The 13,045-nt window shown below is 38.9% G+C and overlaps 1 protein-coding gene across 1 annotated transcript in view; it reads right to left on the bottom strand.

Moving 5' to 3' along the window:
• Nucleotides 1–1,092: 1,092 nt before the first annotated feature.
• Nucleotides 1,093–13,045, bottom strand: part of LOC108903983 — a 27,967-nt gene continuing 16,014 nt past the window's right edge. Inside the window, exons 4-11 of the mRNA XM_018706349.2 lie at nt 11,984–12,294; nt 11,787–11,927; nt 11,011–11,731; nt 10,546–10,950; nt 6,949–7,503; nt 5,996–6,839; nt 5,643–5,943; nt 1,093–1,487 (exon numbers count right to left, since the gene is read on the bottom strand). Coding sequence (XP_018561865.2) covers nt 1,215–1,487; nt 5,643–5,943; nt 5,996–6,839; nt 6,949–7,503; nt 10,546–10,950; nt 11,011–11,731; nt 11,787–11,927; nt 11,984–12,294 — 3,551 coding nt within the window. The 3' untranslated portion in view covers nt 1,093–1,214. The remainder of the gene's footprint in view (nt 1,488–5,642; nt 5,944–5,995; nt 6,840–6,948; nt 7,504–10,545; nt 10,951–11,010; nt 11,732–11,786; nt 11,928–11,983; nt 12,295–13,045) is intronic.

Below are 13,045 nucleotides of genomic sequence, written 5' to 3'. Positions count from 1 at the left end.
ATATTTTTTTCTGCAAGAGGCCTATTCTCTTAATCCGCGGCACAGATGGCAGTGCCAACAGCTGCCAATAGTAATACGTGTAGATCTAGTGTGCATTGGATTTACGAAACGTTATCGTTCTCTCTCTCCCTCTAATGCTTATTTTTATCAACTCCTGAATTTATGGTAGGTACTTTTTTCTGAAACACCCTTTGTACACAGGGTGATTCACAAACGGCGACCAAAAACGGAACCTCTTATTCTTTGGTAAATTTTAAGGGGTCTTTCGTATAAATTTTTTATTTAGGAGGCCCCGTTAAAAAGATACAGGTTGTTAAACTTAAAAAAATATTTTTAATTATTTTAAATAATTTAAAAACTAGTAAGTGAAATAATTTGAAATTGGGCACATGTATTTAAAATCTGAGGCTTTTTCCTAAAATTTAGAAGCTCCTATCGGTGGCATATTTTTCTAAATAAAATAGTACGCCACTGCTTTACGGTAACAATCATTATATTTTCGGATTCATCTTTCAATTTTCTACAAATTACTACTCTCTTATGTTTTTCGAAAAAAGCCTGATTTTCGAATAAATCTTACAAAATGAACTGGCAGTAATTTGTAGAGAATTGAAAGACAAATCCGAAAATATTATGGTGATGTTACAGTAAAGCAGTGGTGTACTATTTTATTTAGAAAATTATGCCACCTATACCCTGTATCTCCGCCACTGCAGCATCTGAATTTTAGGAAAAGGCCTCAGATTTTGGACAATTTTCATACATGTGCTCAATTTCAAATGTTTCACTTACTAGTTTTTGAATTATTTAAAAAAATTAAAAATATTTTCTGAAGATTAACACCCTGTATCTTTTTAACGAAGCGTCCTAGATAAAAACTTTATAGCAGACTCGCTTTAAAATTCACGAAAGAACGCGAGGTTTCATTTTTGGTCACCGTTTGCGAATCACCCTGGATAAAGATAAAAATGGGAAACGACTCTATTTTGACATCTCGGCTCATACGCCAAAATCGGCCTACTTTGTATTGTGCCATAGAATATAGGTGCTTGTATGCAACGTATAACGGATTGTTTTTCTTTTTTGGTATGAATATCCTTTTTATGTTCACCAATGGCCAATTTCTCTGACCATTTTGTGCGAGACAGCCGAATTTTTGGACACATTACAAAACAACTAACCGATATTTTTGACAGTCTTCAAGGACGCTCCGACTATTTCGCGATGTATGCCGATAAGTCTGGGAATTTGAAGCCCCCGATGGCCTCGAAGGTGGTGGTGGGGTACCTAGGGGGTCTGCCGCCCCCTGCTCTCACGTTGCGCAGGGGCGGGGGGTTCAAGTCGCCCTCCAGGGAGGAGGGCAGCTGGGAGCCCTTGAGCAGGAAGCCGCATTGCGCCGTGCAGACCTCGTCTCTCAGGACGGCTTCCTTCGACCATTCCCTCAGCAGCTGCCTGCAGTCGGTGACTCTCAGCGAGGCGCAGTTGCCCTAAAACAAGAAATAATTTTTGCACCACCCCATTACACTCGAACTGTGCGGCAGTTCCGTAATAAACAGTTTGTTGGCGACGGGATCGGATGTGAGCAAGGTGCAGTCGTAAATTGGCCTGCTAGGTCACCCGACTTGAATCTCTTTGATTTTTGTTTTTGTGGATTCATGTACGGCGAAGATTATCAGAACAAACTCGCCAGGAACTATAGGAACGAACTGTAGAAGTGTCAAAACTTGTTTTTTTTATTAGAAAACAGTTTGACCTATCAGATACAATACTACTTCAGTCGAATTAGATTATAAAACCTCAAAACTTGAAAAAAATATTAGTAGACATTTTATTGTACTTTATGACGAGGAAAGGTACCTTCGTAGAATGATAATATCAAAAAAGTACCTCGAAAGAAGTGACGCTAAGTTGGCAAACTACAAATAAATGGCAAATTTGCTTGTTTTTTCACTTTTTTCGGAATATTAGTTATTTTATGTTGTAGGCAATTAAATTACCTACAATTTAAGGTACCTAGTCATTTTGCACTAATTTGTTAATTGTAAAATAAAGGTTCAACCCGGAAATATCAGTTTTCGAAAATTGCGTCTTTGTGAATAAATAATAAAACATATGTCAATTCTACCCTAAAAATTTTGTTACGATCGGTCGCGTGGTTTTCGATTGACAAAATTGTTAATTAAGAAAATTTCAAAAAGTTATCGCGTACCGTGGGTTTAAATTAAGGTTTAGAAAGGGCACACAATTTTTTTGGTGATACTTGTTGTCATAATAAACAATGATCAATATACCAAAATTACCTATTTTTACACTTTTATAACCATTTAGAATTTTTTTAAATTTTTCAATATTTTACTTTATAAATAACACAGCCACACAAAAAAAAGAAAAGTAGTCTGTACTTTTCATGCGACATCAGTAGTATTTTTGCCTCCTGATCACAAATCCGGTGTCAGAATTGAGCTATCACATCACAGGAATTTCCTAACCTCAAAAAACAGATCAAAAATAGCAAAAATTTACGAAAAAGTGCTAGGAAAACTAGAAAAAAAATGTCTTTCTATATTCAAATGTTCATTTATATAGTTAAGACCCCGCCGAACGTGAATCAGCGGTCAGAATTGATGGTTATTTTTCTAACCTCAAAAAAACGGGTCAATTAAGGTCAAATATCACGAATTTTCAAAAAATAACAAATTCGCGCCAATTTTGGTAAACGAGGGATTTCGTGGTCGCTGATCACGGATCCGAGGTGAATTTTGCAAAATTCAAGATGGCGGATCCAAGATGGCCGACCAAATTTTCAAAAAATAACAGATTCTCATCAAATTTGGTATAAGGAGGTTTTCGGTGTCGCTGATCACGAACTCGAGGTCGATTTTGCAAAATTCAAGATGGCGGCCGACTAAATTTTCAAAAAATAACACATTCGCGCCAAATTTGGTATACGAGGGTATTCGAGATTTACAAAATTCAACCCGTGAATAGATCTTTTACAGAAAAAAGAACAAAATATAGCCTAAAAAAAGTAGATTAGGTTTTTTCTGTACAATAAAATAGATCGCTTCAAATACAAAAGCCTCGAATGATCTACCACCTGGACTATTAATGCAAAAAGAGCGAATTCCCGAGCGGTTTTGGCCTGAATGGGACAATTTGCTTATAACGCTGATTTGCACGTCGTACTTTGTTCGTTGTACAGGGCTACTTAATTTCAACTTTTTGAGATTTTTTTATTTTCGATACGTTTTTTTGGACCAATTAGAACTTATATTTACGATATTAACTTCTAAAATTAACGTTTAGTAATTAAACAATTAGGTGCAAGAAAAACGAAGGAAATTAATTAACAAATACGTGGAGCAAAAATTTCATGGTCAATTGAATCGGTCTTTGGTATACATGTTGGTCATTGGATTGACCGTCTTTTCCAAAAATTTCATAAACAGCCATCGCTTTTTGCAATAATAATGCGTAGTTTTCGAAAACTAATATTTCCGCGTTCAACCTTTATATTACAGTTAACAAATTGGTGAAATATGACTATGGATACCTTAAATTGTAGATAATTTAATTGCCTACAAAATAAAATGACTAATTTTCCGATACGTCGTCTAGATTTTCGTAGACAGTAAAAAAAGTGAAAAAAACCGTAACATGCAATGTAATGTCTACTAATAATTTTGTCACTGGAGTATACAGGGTGAGTCAGTTTTTTGTAGTAGGATTTTAACAGTTGATAGAGAATAATTTTTAAATAAGAAAAGTTCCTATAAACGTAGGTCTTAGAACGCTTCGTTTGTGAGATATAGGGTGTTGAAAACAAACTTTTTTTAAGAATTTTTCTTAATATCTCTAAAAGACCAGCATATATTGAACTGAAATTTGGTATTAATAACACATTAGTTATGGTGAATAAAACAAAGATATCTGTTATCCATTTCACACACCAGTGACGTGCCTGGGGTGGGTTACAGCCCCATTTGAAAAAATAATTCGTACGCCCGTGGATTTTTCTGGAAAATAACATCGTTTCTAAATTTTTTAATCAATTCTGAACAAAACAGCTCTCTTTCAATTTTTTATAAAATGAACGGTTTTTGGTTAAATTCATTTGGCATGAAACTGTTCCAACGATATTGGTAATACATTTGTAATAAGAAAAATATGATGTACCCTGAAAATCATCAAATACGATTAAATGTCATAAAGTTGACATAAGAACGCGAACATTGTGTAACGTGTGTGTCAAGTAGTTCTTTTTTTAAGTTCTGTGTTTGTTTTTTCATGCGAAATTTCAGTTTAATATCTGTTGGTCTTTAAAAAAAAAAAATCTTAAAAAAAGTTTTTCTTCAGCACCCTTTATCTCACAAACGAAGCGTTCTAAGACCTTCATCTTCATCTAGTGGTTGGTCCTTTAATAGTCCCATAACACTGCGGCCTAATTAGGCCTATTGTGCATCCCACTACTAGTCCTATTCAGCAAGTAGATTTGTCCTTTTTACAAAGTCCAAAAGCTTCCTTGCTGACACTTTTCTCAGTTCCTTGGGTTCCAAATAGGGTTTCCCAAGGAGCGCCATTCTGCTACGTGCAAATCCCGGGCATTCGCCCAGGATATGCAGAGAAGTTTCATCCGCCGATTCACATCCTCGGCAGACCGGACTGTCTACAAGCTTTAGTTTATGTTTATGTGACAGTGTCCCGTTATGAGTCCTGTCACTCTCCTGAGCCGGATTCTGTTCAAGCTCAGTTGCTCACTCGCTCTTCCCTTCGAAGGATACTCCATAAGCTTCTTAGAATAGCTATGTCCTGGCCTTGAACTCCAGTATTTCCTGTGTTCTGTCTCAGTCCATTTGCCCAGAGCCCGCCTGACCATACTGGGAGATGTGCCACAGAAGGGCTCCGGGCCAATGAACTCTGTCTCGGATCCCTTCCTAGAAAGTTCATCCGCTTTCTCATTTCCACAAATGCCTTTGTGCCCTGGCACCCAACACAGTCTGACTGTATTGTTGGTGGCCAGTTCAGTCAGCATTTGTAAACAATCCCACACCAGTTTTGAACTTACCTTGTGTGCGGCTAAAGCTTTAATTGCAACTTGACTGTCAGAGAATATATATATATATATATATATATGAGTTTACGTCTATAACCTCTACGTACATTATCTGCCAGACACGCCATTATCGCGAAGATTTCTCTTGGAATACAGTGGGGAACTCCCCCAGACTGTAGCTTTCACTACATCTGGGTCTGAGTCCATATATTCCTGCACCCGTCCCTCTGGTCATTTTGGAGCCATCTGTAGACCATACTAGGCTCCACCTTTCCAGGGTATTAAACCTTTCCTCCCACTTGCTCTGATCCTCTATTCGAGTCTCAAATGGCTTGTGGAATTGAATCCTTGGAACCATCTTGTCGGATACCATCCCAAAAGTTGTTTCCGACATAGATGTGTCTATGATCCTGGAGTGGGAACCACCCCTCCAGTCATTGTTATTCCTGAGTCGATCTACGTTTATAGGAACTTTTCTTATTAAAAAATGAATCTCTATCAACTGTTAAAATAATACCACAAAAAACTGACTCACTCTGTATGTATATTATTATAACCGCTGAAAAATCATCGAGTTTTTCAAACTCACCCCTTCCGCTGTGCAGACGCAACTCGTGCAGGGCGTAGGGAAAGCGGACTCCCCTGTCTGAACCTGCCTGTTGCCAATGATGCACCCTTGTCCCGATTCCTTCCAAGCGTTGAGGTTGATTGAAGGCAGCGACTGACAGGGCACCCTGGGGTTCAAGAAGGACGACGGCAGGTCGAACGCTGCCCTTTGCATGTCACCTACGACGTCCAAGTTGTCGCAGATGATCTTGGCCAAGGTCGTTTTGCGCACCTCGGCCAGCTGCTGCTCCGTGAAGCGCACCGCTGGATCCTCGTTTTCATACCTAGCGTGATACGTTTTAGTTTTAGTTTATTTTTGTTTTTGAACGAACTCACCAGAATCTGTCGCATTTCCTCAATTGCCTGAACTGGATTGCTATGATGCAGCCGAAGGTGGGTCCTATGAGTCCCCCTTGCAACGGCCTTTCGCTCATAGCTCCGGGGAAGAGATCTATATCGTCGACGCTGGCGTAGAGCGTCTTCAACCGCGCGATCACCTCGGTGGGTATCTCCCTAGCTAGATCTTCGAAGCTGGTGGCCCTCTTCAGGTTGCAAAGTGCTCTGTAATTGTTGTAAGACGGCACCCCGTGGTCTCTGGCCCTCTGAACGTTCAGAGCGATCAGGTCTATACCTGAGAATGGTATTTTCCTGTCCTCGAACAAGTGATTGGTGACCTCCCCAGTGATGAACTGATCCAGAGTTTCCATGGGCGTCGACACCAACCCCCTGGCGATCTCGTCGACCATGTTCTCCCTCATCATGATGTCCACCTTGAAGAAACCGTCTCTCAGCAGTATGGGCGGGTTAATTATCTGGTAGTCCGGGCTCAACCTGGGAATGTGAGGTCTCAGGAGGGAATGACCGATCCTGAAAGCGGCGCAAGCGAACTCGTTGAAGATGGAGGGGTTGCAGCTGGGATTGTAGTCCTTGTAGTAGCCCTGAGGCAGCAGCTTCAGGCCGTAGAGGTTCATGGCGTTCCAGCCCAGTATTCTGGGAAGGAATTCGTTGTAGGTGAGGTGCTGGTTCTCGGCTATCACTATCTTCCTGGAGTGCTCGAAGAGTTTGTCCTCGTCCCAGTGCGGGTTCAGCCTGCGCAGCTCGTCGGAGATCCTGTTGTGCTCGCGCATGAAGATGGTGTGGATGGCGGTCAAGGCAGGCTGTTCCGAAGCTCTTCCGTCACCTGAAATTATTTTTATATTCTACTACTATAGTTAGGGAGGCAATTTTGTAAGATCTAGAATGCTGTGTATAGATGAAGAACGTTTTAGAATGGAAGGAAACAGACGTACCCGCTATGAAACACTGCCCCGAAGCCGATTTGCACTCGGGATGCTTGTCGCTCTGAGGCAGCAAGTCCTTCCCTTTGACGGGATGCGACGTGTAATTCATCTTGCCCAGCTGTCCCTTCAGCTGACGTAACACGCAGTGGTTCTCGCCGTAGATCTGCGACGCGTCCAAGAAGGCCGTGTTTTGGTTGACTTGCTCCCTAGGTCCCAGTTTCTGCTGTCCCGGAAGGGACCTCATGAAGGGGAAACACATCCTTTTGCCGGAAGTGATGTTGATTTCAGGGTAGTAGTGATCTCCCGATGGGACCGGGAACGGGTTACATTCCGGATGGACTGTCCTCGGGCTGTCGCAGGACCTGCAGTTGGGGATGGACTCGTGGAAGCCCTTGTGGATGGGGGTCATGGTGAGGTCGTGGTCCAGGAACTGGGCGTACTGCATGGTCATCAGGGTGTACCTGCCGTGCAGGTTGCTGATGTCGGGGTGAATCACTCGCGATACCACCCTGGGGTTGGGGAGGATCTGACCGGTGGCTCCTATGGATCTTGGTTTGGAAATTCCTGAAATTGATGAATTTTAACAGAGGGAATATAAAGCAAATCCATGATAAATTAAAACATAGTTCTCGTTGGTTTACTTAGACATTGATGAAAATATTGAGTTTTTAATGACAATGTTTTTCGAAAAAAACACGGTAAAAATACTGACTGATGTAACTTTACCTACGACAGTAAGTAAAGTTCAACTGAGCATTTTAAAGAGTTGATAAAGGATGGTGCACCATTAAAATGCGACAGAATTTTTTATCCCGTTGGCGGACTAAAAATATTATATCCTTTATTTTATGGGGAATTCTAAAACTTTTGTTACTCTTGTTAGTTTTGAAAAAACTTTGTCGATTCCAGCAAAAATACGAATAATACGTATTGTAGCTGTTACTTAAAGTAACAAGGGTAAGAAAAGTTCTAGAATTAAATTTGCTATAAAATAATCATTTTTTAAGTTCCTCCAACGGGTCAGAAGATTTTGTCACATTTTAATGGTGAATCATCCCTTATCAACCCTTTAAAATGCTTCAATTTAACTCTGTTTACTGTCGATTAATGCTCTTGGTACACACTTTGGTCACACCGTGTACCAAATTTGGTTTTTCTAAATTCAACTATAACTTAGGTATTGACTTTTTTTCGAAGTTTGAAACCCCACTTTTAAGGCTTATAACTTCTCAGGGGTACAGCTTAGTATAAAGGTAAGTTTCGATGTTTGCTATAAATCTCAGATTCGTATATTAGTACAGTCGTTGAAGCTTTTCACCTCCGAATTTTTTTAAACTGAACCGATCGACTTGAAATTTGGCAGATAGTTAGAGAAAAGGTCAATGAACATTAGTGAATAGTGCCGATTGACGCTTCCACTCTATTGGGGATTTGCACCCCTTCTCGGGGGTGGAATTTTTTTCCAAAAATAATACTGGAAATCGATAGAAAATCAAATTTTGAGCAAAAAATATTCGAAGAATTTTTTCGAGAAATCAATAGTTTTTTTAGTTATTCACTATTGAAAACTCGGAATTTTGAGTGAAAAAAACACTTTTTCAAAGTATTTTTCGCGAATAACTCAAAAACTACGCGTTTTATTAAAAAAGTATAATGAACAAAAATGTAGCTTATAAATTATCAAAGAAAATCGTTTTTTAAAAAGTGTTGTACGTCCTTGTTTTGGGGGGAATACTCGAATCGATGTATTCAACGTCAAATAACGGAAAAAGGATTAATTTTACGTGTATAACGCTCCAGGAGTTTTTTGTAGTACTCAAAAAGACCTTCAAAATGAGCACGTTAATTAGAGCAAAATTGAAGGATTTATCGTCAAAAACAGATGGGTTGCTCATATATTCTAAGGAAAAATGAGCAATAAACGCTGTACCATTTCCATCAGAATTAAAATTAATCGTAGACCCTTTACAATTAATTTTGTTTTAGTGTTTTTCATACGATCCTGAAGTTAGACCAGTTTAGAATGCGTATTTTTTAAATAATGTACGGTAAAAGTTGAAAACATATTTTTCATTATTCATAAAAAATTGCCTTATTTATATAATAATTCTGAAACTATGAAAGATACGTAAAAAATGATAGACAACAAAAATGTAGTAGCTTTTTTTCAACAAATATTTTGCATTTTTTTATTCCTATAGCATAAAAAATGAAGGAGATATCACCGCTTGAAGTATCCATTTTAGTGAAAAATAGTTTATAAGAATTGAAAATGGCAAAAGTAAAATATTCTTTCATAAACAATATAAGGGAATTTTTATTTTAAATTATTGCACAATTACAACATTCCAAGATTTAAAACGTAATTTTTTATAATTTTTTTAGCACAGGTGTGATTTATAAGGGTTGAAAATTGTTATGAGATACAAATTCTTTCATAAGCAATGCGGGAATTTTTATTTTAAATAATTGCACCGTTAAAGCATTCCAAGCTTTTAAAAAGTAATTTTTTATCATTTTTGTCAATACAGGGGTGGTTTTTAGGGGTTGAAAGGGAAGCATTCTTTTATTAGCTATAAGGTAACTTTTATTTTAAATAATTGCACGATTTAATCATCCCAAATCTTTAAAAAGTAATTTTTTATCATTTTTAGCATAGGGGCAGTTTTTAAAGGTTAAATAAAGGGTCGAAAAGATCAAATATATCATAAAACATGTTCGAGAACATGGAACATTATTTAATCTTTGTGCTTGAACAAGATTTTTATCAAAAAAATACTTAAAACTTAATTTTTTAAATTTTTTTCACTTAGGAGTAGTTTTTACCCCTAAAAAACAAAAAGCGTAAATCGGGCTTATGCCACTTTTGATGCCTGAGATGAGCCTTATTCTAAATTTTCATGCAAATCCATTAAAAAAATTCGAAGGTTACAGCTGATTTTCAGCTTCAATGACTGTAATATATTACTTGTTCTTTTACTAAGTTCAATTTTAATTTAATATTATAAATGTTTTCACAATGTCATTGTAACTTTACACTTTAGCTAGCATTCTACAATGTAGAGTATACTGTTGGTAATAAGGAAGCCATTGTGGCCTTTACATTTTTACATACATACTTGAAAACAAGTCGGGCAGTTCTCATCATGTATACAATAGATGTAAATGTAAATGTAATTATATAAATGTATATAAATAAAAAAATGATATGTTTTTTCTAGTTAATGATTGCGGTTGATCTGAATCTTTGATTCATCTATTTATTTATTCTTGTTGCGGAATTAGTTGTCAGACAATTGGAATGTATAATTATGATTTATTTTATCATGTAAATTTCAAGAGGTCATCTCTCCAATACGTAAATTTAAATTACGGTGCATTATTCATTATAATATAATTAATCATTGATTTCATTTCAGTATTCTCCTTCCAATATTTCTGTTGTACCTAATCATATTTTTAATTATACACATTACTGTATATTTATGATTAAATTATATCCTTTTGGGTAATCGGTTACCTCACAATGGAATCCCACAACCTATATGCAATTTGGGTAATTTTACTTATTTCGAACTGTTGAGAGACTAAAAACAACTTCCTTACCGTCATCGTAGACACTGGGAAGCAGCCTGTTGAAGGTGGTAAGACTCTTTCCATAACCAGGGTGTCTCAGATTGTTGCAATGTCCAGTGTAGGTCCTAAAGGGTTCGCTGGGATCGCACGGACCGTTGTCGTCGCACTGAAGATCGACGTCAAAGGTTTGGGTCGGTATCAGAGCACTGATGTCGACCTGTTGGAGGCCGTCCGAAATTTCGTCGCGGAATATCGACGCGACCACGTGGTTCTCAAAAAGCTGGCGTTTCCTCCTACGGTGTAACAAGGAGTTGACGATTTCGTTCGAGGCGAATTCGAAGAGCAGCGACGAATTCGCTAGTTTGAGGGCGTTCTTGTTCGCTTTGCTGAATGAGGCCGCCATGCCTTGGGGAGACTTAGGATTCACTCCTCCAACTGAAATAATAGAAGATTAAAGTGGTGCTTTTAAAAAATTTCACTGAAAAAGCGCGTTACCTGTGCTCCAGACGTTATATTCCATCTTCCTCCTTTCCAACAACTCGTGCTCGGCCTTGGCCAACGCGTCCATAAGCATTTCTTCGGACACGTCGGTCATCCTGTCCATTTCTAACCACTCGGCCATCTGCGGTAGGGGATGTTGGTCGCAGGATATCCTGGCGTTTAGGAAAGTGTCTTCCTTCACGAAAGCCTTGGGTTGTATCTCGTTCAGGTCGTCGGTATTGGCGCAAAGCAAACCGGCCACCGTAACTTTTTTAATTTCCTTCAGCTGGCCCGTACTGAGGGAACTAGGAGGCAGGTCGTTCTCGTACCAAAATCTGTCGGTCTGTTTGAGTAGTTTAAGCTGTTCTTTTAGCAGGCAGTTGAAGGTGGGTCCGACCACGGCTCCAGGTACAGGATTTTCTAGTAGAGCTCCAACGAGTAGATCTACGTCTTCCGGCGTGGAGTACAGGTACTTAAGAGCTTTTATGTATTCGTTCTTTATCCCTTGGGATCGCAAATCGTCGAAGGTAAGTCGTAGGGGGTAAGTTTTGTTGCTGCAGTATTGTACGTATTGGGGGTAGGAAGGGATACCGTGGTCCCTACCCATGTGGATGAAGAGAGAGGCGGTGTCCCAGTCGGGGCGAAGGGGTACCATCATGTGCAGGCTGGGGGATTGACCGGGGGTTGCTATCAGGATGTCTATCATTTCGGCAAAGGACTCCACAGTCTCGTTCATCTACAAACAGATGATTTGGTAATGTATCCGGTTTGATTAAAGCGAATCTACTTACCAGACTATTCGGTAACATTGACAGAAGTGCTGGCAGTGCTGTCATAGCCACTTCGTTGTAAACTCCAGCCCTTCGAGCGCTGGAGTACTTAGAGAAGCGTCCATGGGTCTTCAGTTCAAGCTCGGAGTGCAGAATGGCTTCCTGGAAGATAAAAACGGATGTAATCCGATCATCAAAGGTATTTTTACTCTTCTTACCTCTCCCAAGACGATGGGCAGGTACTCGTTGAAGGTAATGTGCTGTATCTCGGCGGTGACGATCCTTTTGCTTTCAAAGAACAGAACGTCGTCGGTCCAGTGTCTGTTGAGGTGAGCCAGGTTGACGGCTACCCTGTTGTGCTCCCTCAGGATGGCGGAGTAGAGGGCGTTGGTCTGGCAGGAGGAGCAAGCGGAGACGTTCACCAAGCCGGCGTCGTAGGTGCGGAGCTTCTCCACCTGTTGGTCGGTGTTGCCGTAGACAGCGGAGGCGTCCAGGTAGGCCGTGGCCAGGTTCATTTGGTTCCTGTAAGCTGAAAGAGAGCGGGCTTCTTAGTACACCAGGGAAATAGCGACAATAAAAGAGAAACCCGAAAAAAGTCCTATCCGCGATATTATTGTAAAATTGTTTAAAGGAACATAATACAAGACATTTCTCATCACGTGAGTCAAAAACTTTTATTAATTAACTTTTCTATTTAAACAGATAAGTGAGGAAAACAGTTTTTTCTCACATTGCAGGGAAAACCATCAATTTTAGCGAAAAGTGACTCGCAGACAAATTGTAGGGAGTAAAATTATCTACAAAATGAGACTTTTTAAATTAAAATCGGTTAATAAACAAAAAAATTATTGCAAAAAAACAAGAAAAGTGCCCATTTTTTAATTTGTTTATAACTATCGCATTTATTGTTAAAATTTTATAAAACCTATGACAAGTTGAGAGTTTTGTCATACTTTAAAAGTGTGCCAAAAGTGGGCTCTGTAGGTGCAATAGTTTTCGCACAATTCAATTTGTTTACAACGGAGACTCCAAAAGTTATGAACTTTAAGCCTCTGTACAGGCGTTAATTTTCAACCAAACATGATTCTGAAAACGTCATTCTAATCTTAAAGACGTAATTAAGCGACCTATTGAAACATATCACCGTATTTTTGACATTAACATTCTCAAATTGTGCATTAAAAAACCGTGCGTTTTTCGCTTATAAACAATTTGAATAAAATTGTTGCTATTTATGCTACCTCATCGAAAATAGATACAATGGATAGCTGGCAAAAAAA

The sequence above is a fragment of the Anoplophora glabripennis genome, unplaced genomic scaffold, assembly GCF_000390285.2.
Source record: "Anoplophora glabripennis isolate ALB-LARVAE unplaced genomic scaffold, Agla_2.0 scaffold170, whole genome shotgun sequence".
NCBI lineage: Eukaryota > Metazoa > Arthropoda > Insecta > Coleoptera > Cerambycidae > Anoplophora > Anoplophora glabripennis.
This window is presented reverse-complemented; position numbering and strand designations above follow the sequence as displayed.